General features: G+C 33.6%; 2 protein-coding genes across 4 annotated transcripts in view; one reads left to right on the top strand and one right to left on the bottom strand.

Annotated features, from left to right (window-relative positions):
- LOC149775135 (putative ATP-dependent RNA helicase DHX37) overlaps positions 1–4,868 on the top strand; it is an 87,780-nt gene extending 82,912 nt beyond the window's left edge. For both annotated transcript variants that reach the window (XM_089943016.1, XM_089943015.1), the window contains exon 28: positions 3,977–4,868. In XM_089943016.1, the coding sequence (XP_089799142.1) occupies positions 3,977–4,074 (98 nt within the window). In that variant the 3' untranslated portion in view covers positions 4,075–4,868. The remainder of the gene's footprint in view (positions 1–3,976) is intronic.
- Positions 4,869–8,771: 3,903 nt separating this feature from the next.
- LOC149775134 (uncharacterized) overlaps positions 8,772–22,706 on the bottom strand; it is a 66,721-nt gene continuing 52,786 nt past the window's right edge. For both annotated transcript variants that reach the window (XM_089942938.1, XM_089942939.1), the window contains 3 exons: positions 18,294–18,476; positions 17,019–17,299; positions 8,772–9,999 (listed from right to left, as the gene is read on the bottom strand). In XM_089942938.1, the coding sequence (XP_089799064.1) occupies positions 9,516–9,999; positions 17,019–17,299; positions 18,294–18,476 (948 nt within the window). In that variant the 3' untranslated portion in view covers positions 8,772–9,515. The remainder of the gene's footprint in view (positions 10,000–17,018; positions 17,300–18,293; positions 18,477–22,706) is intronic.

Here is a 22,706-nt window from a genome sequence, read left to right as displayed (position 1 = left end):
AAAGTGTAATAACACATTTATCAATATTAAAGAAGTGTAATAACACATTTATCAATATTAAGAATCTGATGATGTATGTATTTTACTTCAAGATCAGTCACCAGATTCTTGCTAAGTGACTTTATTGTACTGGGGCAGTGAGATGCTGTCAGTGATTCACTATTTATTAAAAGTAATTAACTGCCAAAGTTGTACCATTGCAGACTTTTGTATTCAGTAGTTTGGTTGGTTCTGATGCATATGGCATAATTCCATTGTCATAACACACAATCACTGTACTGATAATCCAATAAAGAAGATAAACAACTAAGTTTTATCACTATTCATCAAAATTATATATCACAAACATGTTTATTGAAACACACGATACAATGGTTTGGATGAACTGCCCCATAAAAGTTTAAAATTCTTTCTTAAAAAAATTAAAGGGGATTTCCCTTTGTGTGAAAATCCTGGAGAAATCACTGAATTCCAGTGGTCTGAAACTGTTGCTTGTACAGTTATGAAACTGAAGAAGTGTATTTCTTTCAGGGAATGGCGTGCATAATTTTTTTAAAAAGTATATAATAGTGGCTACTACTGCTTTCTCACTCTGGAGACTTTTGGGGGGTTTTGTTCATTCATCGATGCAGCAGGTGAGACGTGGTATTAGGCAAAATTCTTGTACAATTTACGATCAGCTGTTCTTCATGTCGACATATGTTCATGTACACAACTTCATGAGTAGTCCACGTTGGTAGAGTTGTGTAGTATTACAAGTATACCAGTTTACCACAGCATTTTTTCAGTTGTGCATACTGCAGTACATTTTCACTGTGCTGGTACTATGGTAGTTCCCAACAGTGTGGAATGTATGGAAATTCCCCAGGTAATCTTGTTATAAATTTAGTAATACTAACAGAATGTTTTTGTTTTTCATGACAAAATAATTCAGAATAATTCAAACAGTTATTTTGTTTACAAAACAGTTGTATTAATCAATTTAATTTTAAATATTACATATATAATTACATTATAGAATTACATTTATGATTCTTTAATCACATCTTTGACACATGTCATGCATATATCGAACATTGTGGCCCAGTTGGATGTTGTATAAGATTTTGGGGTCTAATCCAACTAATGGAAAATTTTCTGATTATCCAACCCCCACCCCAAAAGAGACTTTTTTCAGTTATTTAGTAGCATATGTTAATTTGTTTAAGTACGTGTGTTCTTTTTTTAAGATGGCAAATTATCCTATGATTATCAGGAAGGTATTTGTTTTCAGTTTGAATTTTACATCATTTCTCTTGTTCACTAAATATTTTCTCATTTGTTGAGTAAGTGCATTACATGTTTATTCGCCCTCTCTTATAAATATTTTGCCTAGATGTTGACATTCCAATCAAAGTTTCCCTGCCTATTATATCAGTAGTGCAACTAATAAATTGTAGGCTCTGTTGTTAATGATTTCTGTTTTTATCAACAAACTCTTATGTCAGCACAATGCCTTCTAAAGAGTGTCAACTACAGTATCAGCTTTCCAGTTTTGCGATTACAGCTTATACATCCCACTTTACAGTTTTGTGATTACAGTTTATACATCCCACTTTACAGTTTTATGATTACAGCTTATACATCCCACTTTACAGTTTTGCGATTACAGCTTATACATCCCACTTTACAATTTTGCGATTACAGCTTATACATCCCACTTAACAGTTTTGCAATTACATCTTATACATCCCACTTAACAGTTTTGTGATTACAGCTTATACATCCCACTTTACAGTTTTGTGATTGCGGCTTATACAGCCCACTTTACAGTTTTGCGATTACAGCTTATAGATCACACTTTACAATTTTTTTATTGCAGCTTATACATTCAACTTTACCGTTTTGCAATTACAACTTATAAATCACATGTTAGTTTTTTTATTACAGCCTATACATCACATTTTAGTTTTTTTAATTACTGCTTATACATCACACTTTACATTTTTTTAATTACAGCTTATACATCACACTTTACATTTTTTTTTAAATTACAGCTTGTACATCACACGTTAGTTTTTTTATGTTACAGCTTATACATCACACTTTACAGCTTTGTGATTACAGCTTATACATCCCACTTTACAGTTTTGCAATTACAGCTTATACATCCCACTTTACAGTTCTGTAATTACAGCTTATAATCTCACTTTGCAGTTTTGCGATTACATCTTATACATCCCACTTTACAGTTTTGTGATTACAGCTTATACATCCCACTTTAAAGTTTTTCAATTACAGCTTATACATCACACTTTACAGTTTTTTATTACAGCTTATACATCCCACTTTACAGTTTTGTGATTACAGCTTATAATATCACTTTACAGTTTTGCGATTACAGCTTATACATCCCACTTTACAGTTTTGCGATTGCATCTTATACATCACACTTTACAGTTTTGCGATTACAGCTTGTACATCCCACTTTACAGTTTTGCGATTGCATCTTATACATCACACTTTACAGTTTTGTGATTACAGCTTATACATCCCATTTTAAAGTTTTTCAGTTACAACTTATACATCACACTTTACAGTTTTTTTATTACAGCTTACACATCCCACTTTACAGTTTTGCGATTACAGCTTATACATCCCACTTTAGTTCTTTTATTACAGCTTATACATCACATTTTACAGTTTTTTAATTACAACTTATACATCACACTTTACAGTTTTTCAATTACAGCTTATACATCCCTCTTTACAGTTTTTCAATTACAGCTTATGCAACAGTTAACATAGACATGGCAGATAAATCTACTATAAGGTCCTAACCATTTAATTGGGGGTGGGGGTGGGCTGCAATTTTCTTTTGAACTGAAATGTTTTCTTTTCTGTTATCTCAAGATAATTAGTGTTTTGAATATTTTTTCTTCAAATAATATGATGGATACAATATGTTGTTATTTAGTGTAGATCAGAGCGATATTTTTTTCCAGCTATTGCCAGATGGAAATTTAAAAAAGGTGTCAGGCTCATGGTCAAGAGCATTAAATTATTTTTCCAAATATAATTGTGATATACAGTGGTACATTTCCAAATATAATTGTGATATACAGTGGTACATTTCCAAATATAATTGTGATATACAGTGGTACATTTCCAAATATAATTGTGATATACAGTGGTACATTTCCAAATATAATTGTGATATACAGTGGTACATTTCCAATATAATTGTGATACACAGTGGTACATTTCCAAATATAATTGCAAGTTACAGTGGTACATATCACAGTATATTCACAAAATAAAATGTAAAGATTGGCAGACTAATTAAGAAATGGACATTGATAAAGTAAGACTGTTATGAAAAAATTCAATTGAACATCCAGTATTTGCACATTTTTAATGTTAAAATGTCCAATTATCTTTCAATATTAAAGCAATTTAAAATGGATGAAGAATGTTAAAATCATAGAACATCCAAGTTTAGGGTAGGCCTAGTATGTTGTTTAAATTCTGAAAAACATATCAAAAATGTTACACAAATTTTTTAAAAAAAAGGTAAAATACTTAAAACATCAAAATCGGTTTTGGGAGTGTCTTTAAAGATGAGAAGCTTTAATTAATTGGTGTTTGCTTATAAAGTGTACACTTGTATTGACTGAATCTAACTTTCCTTTGCACAACTTAATGAGTATTGCACATCAGCTTAATTTCTGTTTATTATCTTTAACCGACTGCCTAAGAACTAATATATATAAATATTAAGATCATTTAGACTAATAATTGAGTACAGTGATGCACTTTTCACCAAAATTTGAGTCTCCCTCAATTGTGTGATGGTTAATGTACATATACTCTTTTGCTCAGAGGTCATCATTTTAGTACCTTCCATTTTACATTTTATGGGTTATTGAAAATTAACAAGTTTACTAGTATCTATAATATTATCCTTTTGAGTTAGGAATTTATTGATATTTTTCAGATCTGCTGCCAGCATATTGTGAGTGGCTTCCTCAGTCATTACATGAAAGCCTTCAACAACTTTGGCCACCAATAACTGGAGGAACGTTGGAAAGATAACCCTCATTATTTACCAGTTCAAGAGTTCACCCATATTGGGTTAAGTGCTGTTCGGTAAAGAATGGAATCTGAAGCTTATAATGAATTTTAGCAACTGCTATTGAGTGCCTAGATACCTTTTGTCTTTTTTGGAAGTAAAAGGGCAACTGCTGTTGTGCACTAGTAGATGCCTTTTGTCATTGTGAAGACCTGCCTAGAACGACACTTGTCATTGTGAAGTAAACCTGCCTAGAAGGACATTTGTCATTGTGAAGTAAAACCTGTCTAGAAGGACATTTGTCATTGTGAAGTAAAACCTGCCTAGAAGGACACTTGTCGTTGTGAAGTAAAACCTGCCTAGAAGGACACTTGTCATTGTAAAGTAATACCTGTCTAGAAGGACACTTGTCATTGTGAAGTAAAACCTGTCTAGAAGGACACTTGTCATTGTGAAGTAAAACCTGCCTAGAAAGACACTTGTCATTGTGAAGTAAAACCTGCCTAGAAGGACACTTATCTGTGAATTACACTTGTATGCAGGAGTTTTTTTAATGAATGAACAAGAAAATACCTGTACATTCAACCTTGATGTAAAGGTAATCAATATGGAGAGTTAATATTGTTTGTTGTGTTCAGGTTTATTTTTAACGAGATTTCACCACCTCACAGTATTAGAGTGGTGGTTTTCTTCAAAGAGGATATTTTATGAATATGTTCACTTGATTGAGTCTACATTTTTTTAGCTATTATTTGTCAGACAATGTAGCAGTTGCTAAACTTAAAATATAAAATGATAAAAGCAGAATCATATTAAATTGACTTGTGTGTTTATTCTGATCTCAAAATAATTCACCTAAGGAAATGTTTTCTCCCAGGTCCTGAAATCAACCAATTGCTAATTGCTCATTCAGTATCCTCCTTACTCATTGTCTATTTTCATTAGGATCTGATGTGTGTCTTGCTTTATACAGTTTCCCTAAAAATTGTACTGCCAGCTGCCTCATTAGGTGCTCAGCATTAAGAGGTCAGTGTTAGGACTGGTCAGCCTGGTGTTAGGATATGACTGGGTGGGACATTGTGTTACATGTCTGTGGCACAATGCCCCAGTGCTAGAGATCACTATAAACTGCCACACTGCAGACATCGTAGTGATAGGACTGAATGTTTTTTTAAAGCTACGTTAAAACATCAAAATCACACACATTTTCTCTTCATACTTTTAATCTTGTTCATACTTGCTCCTTAATCTGTTTAACAAGTGTTGCATTACACTAATGTAAGCATGAGCATTACACTGCATTACACTAATGTAAGCATGAGCATTACACTGCATTACACTAATGTAAGCATCAGCATTACACTGCATTACACTAATTTTAAGCATCAGCATTACACTGCATTACACTAATGTAAGCATGAGCATTACACTGCATTACACTAATGTAAGCATCAGCATTACATTGCATTACACTAATGTAAGCATCAGCATTACACTGCATTACACTAATGTAAGCATCAGCATTACACTGCGTTACACTAATGTAAGCAAGGGACGGCTTATGTTATTCATTCAACTTGAACTTGAAATATCTTGAACAACACAATAGCAATTAAGCAAGACCATTAAGTACAATAGCAATCAAACAAGACCATTAAAAACAATAGCAGTTAAACAAGGCCATTAAAAACTAGCAATTAAACAAGGCCATTAAAAACAATAGCAATTATAACAAGACCATTAAAAACAACAGCAATTAAACAAGACCATTAAAACAACAATTAAACAAAACCATTAAAAATATTAGTGATTAAACAAAAAAATGTCTTGGAGGATGTCAGTAAAGTTCGTTTGTTGGTAGTAATTTTTTTCCTTTTAATCATATCTTAGGCTAGCACTTACTTGATCTTTAGGTCTGATATGCGCTGATATACCACTAAAAAAATGAGAGACTGAACAGTGCCTATGAAACGGATGTCCATTTAGTCATTCAGTTATTGAGCCTAAGTACAGAAAATAAATGTTTATACCTGTAGAGTACCAAATGAAAAAACATAATGACCAACAATTAACAATTGCATTGGGTAATTATATGAACTATATATCCAGACTTGGACATATCAAGTTGACAAACTGTGACCTGAATTCACATGTCATTTATTCTTTGTGTATATTTTAACCAGTGACAAAATGCACTTTCACATATATGCAGATTTAGTATAAATGCTGGGTAAATACAAACACTACATGGAGCTAAAACTGTTACTATTAGGATATGTAAAATTATTCACAGAAGAGTTAAATCCCTTTGACTTGGTCATGCTATCTGAAACCTAACATTGTTAGGATGCTGATATACATGTTGAGGGCCTTGAAATTGATACACAAGCAATAATAAATAATTGGTAATTTGTGAGGAGTTCCATTATATAAAGTGTCATTTGCAGGAATGCAAGCCTTCATTTATCAGTGGCTCATTTTGATATACCTTTTCTAATCTAAGAAAAATGTGTATGTTTATGTATATTATGTGCTATCAAAGTGAAGCTGTGCTGACATGTGAAGATAAAGATTTTATTGCATAATGTCTCATATATATATATATATATATATATATATATATATATATATATATATATATATATATTAGTGGGGATGTAAATGGTTTAACAGGGAAAAGATTGGAATCATAATGAGATTTTCATGTAAATGCCAGTTTTAGGTTAGACAATCAGATATTGTTAAGAAACTGTCAGTTATGCAGTAGTGAAATCTTGAGGTTAAAAATTAATTAATTTATCTAAGAATCTTAAATTGTTTTCAAACACAAGGTAATAATGTGGTGGGTAATGTTTTGTTAAACCACAAGGCCAACCGCTCCAGTGGCCTAGTAGTTAGAATATCTGCCTTGGATGCGGGAGGTCACAGGTTTGAAACCCGGTCAAGTCATAACAAAGACATAAAAATGCTACTAGCAGCTGCCTCACTTGGTGCTCATCATTAAGAGATTAGAGTTAGGACTAATCCGCCTGCTGTCAGGATAATGTGCCTGGATGGGACATGATGATACAATGTCTGGGGAATGATGTCCCAGTGCTAGATATCACTATAAACTGCCACACTGCAGACATTGTAGGGATATGACTGAAATTTTTTTAAAGCTTTATTTAAAATCAACAACAGGGTTTTAGTGTGATGGATAGTGCTGTCTGCCAAATGACAAGGCTTTAGTGAGGTGGATAATGTATGTCAAATGACATGGCCATATTGTATTTTGAAAGTATTTTAATTTCTCTCTATTATGTCAGACTGCAATTATCCTTTCATTTATTTACAAAGGTACAGTCCGAATTTTTAACAGTTCCCTGCTATAATTATTTGGTGTGAATCCTCAGTAAATGAATTTTAATTTTCCTACCTCACCCAGTAGTGAAATAAATCTTGTATTTTCTTCAATGCTTGTCAGATGGGGCAATGTAAAAAGTCCAAAAATTCTTGAGATCTTTATAAATGATTTGCTGTTTCGTTTTTGTTTTTTTTAAACTTCAAGTACTTCTTGTCTTAATGATACAAAAATATATTTTAAAATGTATGCTGTTGATATAAACTCATGTTGTCAACATCACTGCAGAGTTTACAAAAAAGATCAAACATTTTCAAGGCTATTGTGATACATGTCTGACTATAGAGGTTGGACACTTCATTGCTGAACAATTTTACTCTTAACAGTGACCAAACAGAATGTGTCAAACATTAGTTTCTGGATTATTTTTACGGCATTACCCACTGGAACCTTTGATGATGGCAAACCATAATTATATATGGTACTGGAACCTTTGATGATGGCAAACCATAATTATATAGTAAAAAGATTTTTGTTTATCGTCTTTTATCCCACAACTCGTTTTGATCGCATTGTTAAATTTTACTCTCTTAAGCTGAAGTATAGAGTTCCATTAGTTTGAATGCTTGCAAAATAGACAACTTTCCCTTCACTGAGATATATGGAAAAAGACATAGCAGATAAGTATTTAAATTGACTACATGTAATAAAAAAAGGTTCTTTTCATACTGTTTTAGAGGCAGATTTCTTTTTATGGTACCCCAAAAGGATACTCCCCATAAAATTTGTGTTGGAAAATTCTGATGTTGATGAAAATCCTCTGGCTAAATTTATAAGATTATTAAACTTCCTCAAAAGCTGGGGGTGAGCTATCTAGAAACTTGTTTTTGACTTGAATGCACTTATAATTTAAAAAAATACCTGTAAATTTTTTAACTTAAAAAAAATACCTGTAAATTTTATAATTTACAAAATGATACCTGTAAATTTTTTAATTTAAAAAAAGATACCTGTAAATTTTCTAATTTAAAAAATATACCTGTAAATTTTATAATTTAAAAAAAAGATACCTGTAAATTTTATAATTTAAAAATGATACCTGTAAATTTTATAATTAAAAAAAAAAGATACCTGTAAATTTTCTAAGTATATCAACCAGTTCGCAATTTACTGATTTGTGCACATCACTTTGGATTCAGGCAAATTAAATCTACATGTGCAAGAATTCACAATTAGATCCAATAGAAAATGCATTTGTATCTTCAGTGAGGTCAGAGATAGAAGAATTTTCTTCTAGAATGTGTATGTTATTCCAGTTTAAGAGATACCTTTCATAGGAAGCAATTAGGTATGTACATGAAGTAATCAGAAACTGAATATAGAGCACTGTTTATTCAAACAAGAAAATACAAATTTTGGGAAATATTGGGACATTTAATTTTAGACAGCAAAAGTCTTCAAAACTGCAACTGTTGTACAATGCCAGAAATTATTTTAAATGAATCCACTTTTGGATACCTAGGGAGTGTGTTTTACCTATCTACCTATTGCCTAATCGACTAACTGCTGACACATGCATATGTAATTCAAAATATTATGATCAGTTATGGGAGTGTATGTAGTTTACATACATGATACATGATATATAACACTTGTCTTTCATCATTTTGTTCTTTCAGTCATTGTTTTGTTTATTGTGGTTGTCAATTTTTGTGCCCATTAATGGGAAAGAAATTACATTTTGCCTTGGTTAGGTGTTGAATGATTTAAAAAGTTAATATGACAGACTATTGATGGGAGGAAGGAATAAAGGAATGATAAAGACCTAAAAACTATTTGATTTGACTCGTCGGAATAGTGTCATAGGCAGTAATATTATATGGATACAGATTCATAGAACAATGTTCAGCGAAGTCTTTCCATGTTCACTGGCCATAAATAAACCAGCTTTTTACATCCAAAGAACAGTATTTTAACATCAAGTGCCATTTGTGACTAAAGGAGGTCACTTAGACTTAGAAAAGATTGTAGGGAACAGAGGCCTATTATGGTATGCAATGTTTTATATCATTTGAAAAAGGAAGTGTCTTTGCAAATGCAATTAAAGCTTTTGCTTCAGTTTTACCTTCCAATTCTGTCCGGGTCAAAAAAGAGCGACCACAATTCTTTTCCCTTCTGGAAATTATCACTTACCAGTTTCACAACCGCATTGGCTGAATTTCCAGAAGCCTTTTTAACAAAAGGAAAACATGCTACTTTGTCCTCGGCATCAAAGAGGACAGTTATTAAATACTTAGAGGGTGGAATACTAGAGTCTTTTGCTATCTTTCCTGCTACCTCTGCACGTATTTTTTGGTTTTGTCTCAAACAAAGAGTGTTTGACTCGCCGCCATGCCGTTCAATTATGTAGCCATCTTGTCTCCGATTTTGTATGACTGTTTGTACCGATTCTAGCGGACAACACTCCACCCATAAAACATTCGGGTACTTCTTGTCTCGAAATGTCAGAAGTTTGTAATACCTGACCTTGCCGAGATGATACAGGATTTCATTGTAAATTGACGGACCTATAGACGTCCGCTTTTTCATCAAGGCGTAAACCATGCTAAAATGAGAAAGAAGAAAGAAAAGTCGTTTCATACAGTTGTCTTTAGGATGAAAAATACAATGTAAATAAAATGTAAATGATAGCTAAATATCCGTATTGCTAGTATACCTATTCATATGAACTTATTTAAAATACTAAATTCATACTAAAGCATCATGCACAGTTGTGCAGTTTCATTGAGAGAAAGGTATAACAGAGTATAGTAAGGAATTTGACAGAACTGGACCAGTCAAACCAGACGGAATATTAGTGTGTATCACCATCTCATCCAGAATTTTTAGAATATTAAAAACCAAAATTTAAATGATTTTTTTTTACACAACATAAATAATTACACAAAGCAGTGTTGTATTGAATTCAGTCATTTTCAGAGGTAATAGAAATATTCACGTGTCCATGAAAGTAGTAATGTCAATATCAAACAATAATGTTTTGCAATAATGGACAAGATAAAAGTGTGCACAAAACTAGTTGTCTTGAAAAATAACAGTCAAGAGGATGAAGGCTAATGAAAGTGTTCGTGTGCTGATTTCAAAAGCAAACTATATAAACTCCAATGTTTTAGAAACTATAAGATTTACAGATTTCATGTAATGATGATAATACAGAAATAGCATCAACTCTGATATCATAAATGTTAAAAAGTTACTGTATAATAATAATAATAAGTATAGAAATAAATGGTACAGTCAACGTTTCAATGATGTGGACAATATCCAATCTATGTGGATGGTGTCCAGTCTATCGTGCCCAGTACAACATGTATCAGATACATATTCAGTTATAAAATGTTACAAATGCTAAAAGGATGAAAGAAGAAATGGAAAATGAAATACATAATGTAAGTGATTAAAAAGTTAAGCAAGATTAAAATGGCATTATATTAGAGGGAATGTACAGATGAAACACGGGGAGAGTCAGTGACAATGAATTACATGTGCATGCAAAAATGAGGAAATGGAGGCACATTTTATTTGTACAAGAAGAAGAAGAAGAAAAAGTATATGTATATTGTTCCGTCCTCATTTAGAGCGTTAGCCTCGGATCCGAGAGTTGCTGGTTCGAACCCCGGCCGAGTCATACCAAAGGCTTGTACAAATGGTACTAACAGTTGCCTCTCTAGACGCTCAGCATTAAGAGATCAGTGTTAGAAATGGTCGGCCTGGTGTCAGGATAATGGGACTGGGTGGGACATCATGCTACATGTCTGCGACATGATGCCCCAGTGCTAGACATCACTATAAACTGCCACACTGCAGACATCGTAGGGAGATGACTGAAAAATTGTTAAAGCTATGTTAAAAATCCAATATAATTTTTTTTCCTCAAATATAAAATCAAATAAAGAGAAAGAATTAAAAGTTACAGTATGAATGAATTTTCCTAACTGGAATCAGGTCACAATTAGTAGTTCCAGTTCAGTACCCACGAATGTAGTTCTAGTTTATTTTTAGAACATTTTTTCCTCTCTCATTTTGGTAGTGATAGAAGAGTTATATTTATGGATTTTTGGTACGTATTTAAAGATAATTGTTTATTCATGAGAATATGAGCTCAGGGTGTGGTTTTCCGTGTGTATTTCGGCGACACTGCACAATGACTAATAAGGCCTTGGTGATGATCCGGAAGCGAAATCTGTGTTCTGTTTACATGCTGCTCTGTTGACAGTCCAGCCTCTCCAAAAAATGCAGGTCAACCTTTGACAAGAACTTCACCATGAAGTCAACTTTGAAGGTATTTTAGATTAACATATGATTTGTATTGATTGTCACACGGTGGAAAGGTCAGTATTGAGAAACAAATGTAGAGAACATATAGTAAAATTAATTGTGCTATATGTCCAAATGTACTATCGGTTTCACAATAATCCGGAAATGACCAAAGGTATTCCGAATGAAAGTGCTAATGTGCTAGCACCACTATAGAATCACTATTCAAAGGTTTTTACTTAATGGTGATCCAGTGCAAGTTGAATGTCACTAAATTCTTTGAAAGATTTACATAATACAACGAAATGAAATATCCACGTTCTTGAATAATTTCAAAATGGCCCATCAAGATACAGTCTGTTTAGAATAAATGTTTTCTACTCTTTAATTTCAACGAACAAATTATAAATGAATCAAATTTCCTCTAATGACTTTTATACTTGTATACAACTGACTGTAACTGAACAATGGAACGCTGCAAACTTAATTCCTTTTATATAGACTCCATATACGCATCGAATCAACTTTGAATCACTAGAAACGATCCCAAGTATTTAAATGGTATTTCCCTTGCGAAATCCCTTGCCCGTCAAGAGTACTTTTTTGTATTATGATACAGGGAGCGTTTAGGGTAATCGTGACATATACACAGTAAAAATGTACTCCCTAGATCATGCTATGTTGACATGACCTTTATTTAAAAAAATGTATAGCATACTTTCACGAAAAAAATTCAAAAAGTATTTAAAAAATATAAAATAAACATTAATTTAATGTTGCCTTCCCTCGAAATTTGAAACGATTTAATATTAAGTTTTTCATTATAAGAGTGGCGATTTCTTTTCAGTCGTAAGGTTTGTTTTCCCTTTCATAGTGTAACTAATTGTTAATGGAACACACAAAGAGATGGTAAGGTATATTGACATAACTTTAAAATTTTCATCAAATAAAATGGAAATAGCGAACACAAAAATAAATATATGGACTCTGGCAAAATACCTGAAAAGGTAACCTCACAAAACCAAAAGACCCTTGGAGAGTTGAACATTATAGACAAGAAGAAGTCTAAAGATTAGAAACTAAACACGGGAGAAAATAACAGGAATGCTCTTAGAACGCCACAAAATGAAAGTAAGCATATGCATTCGCATAGCTCACACAGCACGATCTATTAAAATATAGGTGAAGGAGTTCGCGGGTTAGAACCGTGGCCGAGACATACCAAGACGTGAAAATGATACTAACGGCTGCCTCGCTTGGCGCTCAGCATTAAGAGGTTAGTGTTAGGACTGGTATCAGGATAACGTGACTGGGTGGGACATCATGCTACATGTCTGCGGCAATGATGTCCCAGTGCATGACATAACTATAAACTGCCACACTGCAGACATAGTAGTGATATGACTGAAAAATTATTACAGCTACGTTAAAAATCCAAATCGCGCACACACACACTTAACTGTTATATCTTGTTCAATCGACGTTTTCACCTGATCGACTAATATAGAGTACATTGCCAATTTTTTTATGCAGACATAATAAGGGTTTCAAATGTATGAAACAAAAATTGCAGCTCCGTGCAAAAAAAGTCTTGAAATGATTTTGACACTACATAAGGCTTTTGAATGACAAAACACCGGATAGCTTAGTTGATAGCAATTTATAAGACTATTTTAACAACGTTTTTGGAAATCATATAGATCTATAACCAATTTTCCATGAACGAATATGAAACATTTTGATTTCTTATCATATATATTTTGTTATGGCCACAATGAATTTAAAATTTCACTTCGTGAATTTTGAAATATATCTGAAAGTAATTCGTCAAAAAGATAAAATCTACTAAAATATTGTATATATCTTAAAGATAGAAAACAATGAACCCCACCACCACTAAAATACATACAATAAAACAAAAATAATCAAAAATTCACATATTTTTATTTTGTCATTATTTTGTCTTTGTCAACACGTATTTTGTGAACAAGAACGCCAAGTCGCATTTTATAAAGAGTATTGAATATCCCTGAATGATGCACTTAAAATTTTTATTTTAAAAAAATAACTTATTGGTTTTTTTATATATAAAACTAAGGTACGTTTTTCTAATGGTTTTGTCTTTTCACAAGTGTGCATAAACGGATACAAAACTAGCACTCATTATAACAAAAAAAGAGATTAAAATTCGTCATGGTCTACACAAGCCTATTTTGAACCAGTACAGTGTGTGTGTGGGTGTGGGTGTGGGTGTGTGTGTGTGTGTGTGCATTTAATCAAACAGACTAAACTCCCACGTGGGTCAGTCCTATTATTATCCACTCTATATTCTGCTAGCACTTTATGATGGTGCTTGATTAGTAAGTAGTACAATGTGCCTGACATAAAGGAAATTTTGATACATCTCTTGTATTTTAAAACTCCTGAAAGAAGTAAACATTTATGCTAAGCTATAATATTATGCTATCGCCTAGAGCATTTTTATGTAATGCATATACCATCCTTTATATTCAATATCTTTTTATCTAAATCTGCTTTAACATACACCATTTACATTCCCCGTTGATTGGGAAGTTTTATATATTACTTTATCATCTTAACGTTTTGCTTTTAACTGTTTGATCTTTTTTATTGTTGTCAATAAGAAACCGTTTATCGCTTTTAAATAATCCTACAATTAACCTTTTGTATGGCGTTAAATATCCTAACAGTGCTGATGCGCCGTAAAAATGCAGTCAATCAATCATTTTTTTTTTTTTGCTCAATAAAATTATTTACAAACATATAGTTAAGACCAATTCGGTAAAACTGAATTTAACTACTTTAAATTACAATTTCACAGTGGTTCGGAAATCCCAAATGCATGAGGGGTGGGTTTTTTATGCATACTTGTGTGCAATATGAACTGTAATAATTATTCAATCATGGCAAACGTCTAGGAAGTTTGGTGAACTCCTGTCAAAATTCGGCATATAACATGTCGAGTAAACATCCACTTCACCTCTGTGTATTATATTACGGGGATTTTCGTTTGGGCAAATATTAATATGCTAAACTTGCTCTTATTAACGGCTGGGTCTCTTTATAAATCTATTCCTTTCGTCTAATTGTATTTTTCACACATAAACAATTGCTAAAAAATGTTTTTGCTGATGATCTGATTTAAATGACACAATGCTCCTGAATTACACATTTATTGCTATCACTGTTATGACACAATGCTCCTGAAGTACACATTTATTGATGTCACTGTTATGACACAATGCTCCTGAAGTACACATTTATTGATATCACTGTTATGACACAATGCTTCTGAATTAAACATTTACTGATATCACTGTAACTGTATATTTATTGTCATTTCTCTTAATCAGAATTGTGGTATTTTTGTTGTGATTCTGTTAAAATTCTCTTTAGTCACACTTTTAAAATATTTTTTTTTCTTCAAATTTCATAACGTATTTAGCAACATTCGTCGTGCTTTTGGTCTTGTTAAATCGAGTAACGAAGTGTTCATTTTGATTTGTTACATTATTATTCCAAAACAAGATGCAGACACTCAAAGTCTCGCTTTCGATCAGCGAGAGAATTTTATAGAGAGCGATACCTTGATTATCAGCAATGGTGAAATTCGTCTTTCCCCATACATGCGTTTTACGCATACATCACGTGGCCTATATACATTATTGTTCTTTAATTTTAACGTTGTTGTACCCCAATACGACACAGTGAGACAAAACTAGAGTGGTCTTGTGACTAGTATGTACATTTAATTTGCATTGTTTGTTAGTTTTTTTATTTTACTTTTTTCATTATAAGCTAATGAATCTTGGACTTTTTACAAGAGCAACTTTATTTTTTACCTGACCTGAATCATTGATTTTTTATTTAAAATTCTGTAAACAACTTGTGCATAACTAATATTTTCTCTGTGGTATGGGTTAAATATTATGATTATTATCTTGGTCTATGTCAAGGACATTGTTTATTTTGTTCTTTATTTTAATTTTAGAACATACCTTCTAATTGTAACGAAAAAGAATCTGGTTTAAGTTTTTTGATCTGATTTTACTGACCTGTATTTGGTCTGGATTTACTGGCCTATTTTTGGTCTGGTTTTACTGGCCTATTTTGGTCTGGTTTTACTGGCCTGTATTTGGTTTGGTTTTACTAGCCTATTTTTGGTCTGGTTTTACTGGCCTATTTTTTGGTCTGGTTTTACTGTCCCAGCTCTCTTCTATTTACTTACTACCTCACCGCATTCTCCTGGCTTCAGCCAGTTTGGACGTTCTTTGAAAGAAAACAGGAAATAGGCAATATCTAATAGTGTAGGAAGTGAAAATAAATGCTCTATAAAAATTTGGAAAATGTTTCATGACTGTCATGGCTTCTAATCTTAAGTATAAGGCATCCGTCGACAGAATTTATGTTTCGACCTTCCAATTAGAAATTTCGTATCTCCACCTTTGAAAATATCGGTTAGCATGGTTTTCCTTATTACTGGGGTTCATTTTTAAATAAGAGTCAGTAAATGTCTGAAAATTCATTACCTCATGAAATACAAATTGATAATATTGTCAATCATAAATTCGGTGTTATTGTTTCACGTCGGATGTTTGCCACTACTTGAATCAATATATATATATATATATATATATATATATATATATATATATATATATATATATATATATATATATATATATATATATATATATATATATATAATACCATCCATTAAACGAATTTATTGTCTTTACTACACTCATCATTTCTATGATGTCAGGTTACATAACACACCAAAGAGTTAAGCCACAATTTCGAGAGAAATTATTTGTAATTATGAGTTATGAACATCATAGCAATGTAGAAGACGTTCGTTTTACTTATATATCAAGTGTTGCATATCGTTAGCACAAGTAACTAAAAGGACGTGAGATACGAAACTTTTCCAGTTTAGTCCCCAAAAGTTAGACTACTGACATAATTTTTGGATGGCAGTGAAAATATTCAGTCGATCTTTCGTATTTTTCAGAAGAGAAGTTTGCTGTTTGATTTAGGACAAAAGAATCACAAAATGTGATAACTATCAGAAACGTCGAGTGGTGTTATTGTATATCCAACCTGCGTATAATCTGTGTTATTTAGTGCAATCAACAGTGCAGTTTTTACAAGTAACGAGTAAAAATCTAGAACCAGCCTCCATACCAATGTATATTTATTAAAAAGATGATCTCAGCTCTAGCTCCATAAGGCTGAATTTTATAAATCTCTTCATAAAACCGGGATGTAAACTTGTAAACTTACGTCTTCATGGTAGAAACTTCAGATGACAGCGTTTTGCCTGCAGATTTTTCAATGAACGCTTTCACCTCATCGACCGAGTCCTCCTTGACAACAAATAAAGTTAGTTCATAATCTCCAATGTCATCAGGGATATTGATGGGCAACTGCAGCGTGGCTTTCTTCTTCAAACTGAGATCCTTTCCCTTAGATTCTACACACAGACATTTAGAGATTGCTAAGATGGCGTACGTGCTCCTTGTACTTTGGACTTTCTGTGCAACGTCTTCATTGGGAGGTAAAACCTTTCAAAAGTAATTTTGTCCACTTAAATAGCAGGTGCTCTCATAATGTATCGCTACTTATTACCTACACAGCTATCCTTGATTAAAAAATCGTACTTTTTACAAAAGGGAACAGAAACATGAAAATAATTCTTCTGATGTATGTTTAATTAACAAAATATTCTAATGTCATGCATACTTTGTGTAGAATTTAAAGTCTGATCGATTATTTTGTATGTATGTATTTATTTACATTATAATCGCAGTTGAAAGAGATGAAACAGGGAAACGCGATAAACCATCAATAAGGATATAACCAATGTCAGCCCTAAATATAACGATAGAATAACAGATACGGTTTAGTTAGTAACTGACAAGAGTATCTGAAGACTTCAGATTTTTGGGGGAACAGTCTTCTTCCTATATATATGGACCTTTAATATTCCCCTCGCCAAATTTTTGGAGGGGACACGTCATTTGTATATGTATTCTTTTGGCCATGTCCAGCCTAATTAGTCAAACATGTCATTTCCGCGTAATAACTATTGAAGGACATCGTGTATTGAAATCATATTAGGTGTGAAGGTTTTTCATAATGTAACTTGTATGTCAAATTAAATTTTCTCACCATTTTTTGACAAACTGTTCAAGAGCTAAAACCCCCTTTTGATTTATAATTTTGCCCAACAATTATATTATATTGGCGAGGGGATCAGTTTCATATGGACCCAATTCTAGTTTTAAATATATACACAAAGTAAAGACTAGTGGCAGTTTTAATGTCTGAAAATCATTCAGCGACGCTTTTCTCCTAATATGGGTTCGTCCTAAATGGCAACTGGGGAACGTAAATTCATCAGCAATTTATGTGAAATAAGTACATTGCCAGATGTTCTAATAATGGTTTAAACTGAAATAATCACAAGTTGGGATGTCATCAAAAAAGGCAGCCTTAGTTTTTATTTTACTGGTCAAAGATTTTTAAAAAAATATTAATATGTAGCTGCATTATTACCTTAAATGAGACAGGTGTCGGTTCGGACACTGATCCAGCAGGAATATGGACCCGGATGGTCTCGTCCGCATCAGAGGCGTATTCGTATTCATTTAGTTCAGTAAGTTCCACATTTGTGGCTTTAGGTGTGGAAACAATGTACACCAAGTCCATCTTCTTGCACGAGAAGCTCACAGACCCAGCCTAAAGGAGACATACCTTACAAATTTAAAGAAGAAAACCCTCGAAGTGGCTCACCAGCCGAGTGTGACATGACAATAATGAATATGTGGTGATTTTCTGGGTTTTTTCCCGGGGGTTACTTGCCACTTATTTTTCAGTACTCTACCTTTTGCTGGAAGCTCAAAAATAACGCAATTTCAATGCAAGTAGCATTACATGATTCATTCCATAGCAAATAGTATTACATGATACATTCCATAGCAAATAGCATTACATGATACATTCCACAGCAAGTAGTTTTACATGATACATTCCATAGCATGTAGCTTTACAGCATACATTCCACAGCAAGTAGCTTTACAGCATACATTCCATAGCAAATAACATTACATGATACATTCCACAGCAAGTAGCATTACATGATACATTCCATAGCAAGTAGCTTTACATGCTACATTCCACAGCAAGTAGCTTTACAGCTTACATTCCAATGCAAGTAGCTTTTAAATATGTAATCGGGGTCCCGAGTGCCCGAGTGGTCTAAAGCGCTGTCCGTTACGGATCACTGCCATCTCACCTCTGTCTGCGTGTGTTCGAGTCTAGGATTCGGCCAATGTGGGTATGTGAGAAAGCTTGTCAGTAGCTTCTCGTGTGTCGGTGGTTCTTTCCGGGGTTTTCCCGGGTTCTTCCTCCACCATTAAATACTGGCCGCCATGTATAGCCTATCGTGTGCTGAAAAATGGCGTTAAACCCCACAAACAACAACAACAACAACAAGCAATGCAAGTAGCTTTACATCATACATTCCGTAGCAAGTAGCTGTATAGCTTACATTCCATAGCAAGTAGCTTTACAGCATACATTCCATGGCAAGTAGTTTTACAGCATATATTCCATAGCAAGTAGCTTTACATCATACATTCCATAGCAAGTACCTTTACAGCTTACATTCCACAGCAAATAGCTTTACATCATACAATCCATATCAAGTAGCTGTACACCATACATTCCACAGCAAATAGCTTTACATCATACGTTCCATAGCAAGTAGCTGTATAGCTTACATTCCATAGCAAATGGCTTAACATCATACATTTCATAGCAAGTAGCTTTACATCATACGTTCCATAGCAAGTAGCTTTACAGCATACATTTCATAGCAGGTAGCTTTACATTATACTTTCCATAGCAAGTAGCTTTACATCATACATTCCATAGCAAGTAGCTGTATACCTTACATTCCATAGCAAGTAGCTTTACAGCATACATTCCATAGCAAGTACCTTTACAGCTTACATTCCACAGCAAATAGCTTTACATCATACAATCCATATCAAGTAGCTGTACACCATACATTCCACAGCAAATAGCTTTACATCATACGTTCCATAGCAAGTAGCTGTATAGCTTACATTCCATAGCAAATGGCTTAACATCATACATTTCATAGCAAGTAGCTTTACATCATACGTTCCATAGCAAGTAGCTTTACAGCATACATTTCATAGCAGGTAGCTTTACATTATACTTTCCATAGCAAGTAGCTTTACATCATACATTCCATAGCAAGTAGCTGTATACCTTACATTCCATAGCAAGTAGCTTTACAGCATACATTCCATAGCAAGTACCTTTACAGCTTACATTCCACAGCAAATAGCTTTACATCATACAATCCATATCAAGTAGCTGTACACCATACATTCCACAGCAAATAGCTTTACATCATACGTTCCATAGCAAGTAGCTGTATAGCTTACATTCCATAGCAAATGGCTTAACATCATACATTTCATAGCAAGTAGCTTTACATCATACGTTCCATAGCAAGTAGCTTTACAGCATACATTTCATAGCAGGTAGCTTTACATTATACTTTCCATAGCAAGTAGCTTTACATCATACATTCCATAGCAAGTAGCTGTATACCTTACATTCCATAGCAAGTAGCTTTACAGCATACATTCCAAAGCAAGTAGCTTTACACCATACATTCCATAGTAAGTAGCTTTACAGCATACGTTCCATAACAAGTAGCTTTACAGCATACATTCCATAGCAAGTACCTTTACACCATACATTCCATAGCAAGTACCTTTACACCATACATTCCATAGCAAGTAGCTTTACAGCATACGTTCCATAACAAGTAGCTTTACAGCATACATTCCATAGCAAGTACCTTTACATCGTATATTCCATAGCAAGTAGCTTTACATCATACGTTCCATCGCAAGTAGCTTTACATCATACGTTCCAAAGCAAGTAACTTTACAACATGCACTTCATAGCAAGTAGCTTAGCTTTACATCATACGTTCCATAGAAAGTAACTTTACACCGTACATTCCATAGCAAGTAGCTTTACAGCATCATATATTCCATAACAAGTAGCTTTACAGCATACATTCCACAGCAAGTAGATTTACAGCATACATCCCATAGCAAGTAGCTTTACAGCTTACATTTCATTCAGATGCAAGTCGTCTTACAGCATACATTCCATAGCAAGTAGCTTTACAGCATACATTCCATGGCAAGTAGCTTTACAGCATACATTCCATAGCAAGTAGCTTTACAGCATACATTCCATGGCAAGTAGCTTTACAGCATAGATCCCATAGCAAGTAGCTTTACAACATACATTCAACAGCAAGTAGTTTTACAGCATACATTCCATAGCAAGTAGCTTTACAGCGTACGTTCCATAGCAAGTAGCTTTACAGCTTACATTCCATAGCAAGTAGCTTTACAGCTTATATTCCATAACAAGTAGCTTTACAGCTTACATTCCATAACAAGTAGCTTTACAGCACGCATTCCATAGCAAGTAGCTTTACAGCATACATTCCACAGCAAGTAGCTTAACAGCTTACATTTTATAGCAAGTAGCTTTACAGCATACATTCCAAAGCAAGTAGCTTTACAGCATACATTCCATAGCAAGTAGCTTAACAGCTTACATTTCATAGCAAGTAGCTTTACAGCATACATTCCAAAGCAAGTAGCTTTACAGCATACATTGCATAGCAAGTAGCTTAACAGCTTACATTTCATAGCAAGTAGCTTTACAGCATACATTCCACAGCAAGTAGCTTTACAGCATACATTCCATAGCTAGTAGCTTTACAGCGTACGTTCCATAGCAAGTAGCTTTACAGCATACATTCCATAGCTAGTAGCTTTACAGCTTACATTCCATAACAAGTAGCTTTACAGCTTACATTCCATAACAAGTAGCTTTACAGCATACATTCCATAGCAAGTAGCTTAACAGCTTACATTTCATAGCAAGTAGCCTCACATCATACATTCCATAGCAAGTAGCTTTACAGCATACATTCCATATCAACAAGCTTTACATCATACGTTCCATAGCAAGTAGCTTTGCATCATACATTCCATATCAACAAGCTTTACATCATACGTTCCATAGCAAGTAGCTTCACAGCAAACATTCCATAACAAGTAGCTTTACATCATACGTTCCATAGCAAGTAGCTTTACAGTATACATTCCATAACAAGTAGCTTTACATCATACGTTCCATAGCAAATAGTTTTACATCATACGTTCCATAGCAAGTAGCTTTACAGCATACATTCCATAACAAGTAGCTTTACATCATACGTTCCATAGCTAGTAGCCTTACAGCATACATTCCATAACAAGTAGCTTTACATCATACGTTTCATAGCAAATAGCTTTACAGCTTACATTGTAAAGCAAGCAGCTTTACAGCATACATTCCACAACAAGTAGCTTTACAGCATACATTCCATAGCAAATAGCTTTACATCATACGTTCCATAGCAAGTAGCTTTACAGCATACATTCCATAACAAGTAGCTTTACATCATACGTTCCATAGCAAGTAGCCTTACAGCATACATTCCATAGCAAGTAGCTTTACATCATACGTTCCACAGCAAATAGCTTTACAGCTTACATTGTAAAGCAAGTAGCTTTACAGCATACATTCCACAACAAGTAGCTTTATATCACACATTCAATAACAAGTAGCTTTACAGCTTACGTTCCATAACAAGTAGCTTTACATCACACTCCATAACAAGTAGCTTTACATCATACATTCCACAGCAAGTAGCTTTACACCGTACATTCCATAGCAACTAGCATTACATGATACATTCCACAGCAAGTAGATTTACAGCATACATTCCAAAGCAAGTACCTTTACAGCTTACATTCCATAATAAGTAGCTTTACAGCTTACATGCCATAGCAAGTA

Source organism: Sinohyriopsis cumingii, chromosome 19 (genome assembly GCF_028554795.1).
Source record: "Sinohyriopsis cumingii isolate HCF-2022 chromosome 19, ASM2855479v2, whole genome shotgun sequence".
Taxonomy (NCBI): domain Eukaryota; kingdom Metazoa; phylum Mollusca; class Bivalvia; order Unionida; family Unionidae; genus Sinohyriopsis; species Sinohyriopsis cumingii.
Note: the sequence above shows the minus strand (reverse complement) of the source record. Positions and strands in the feature narration are given on the sequence as shown.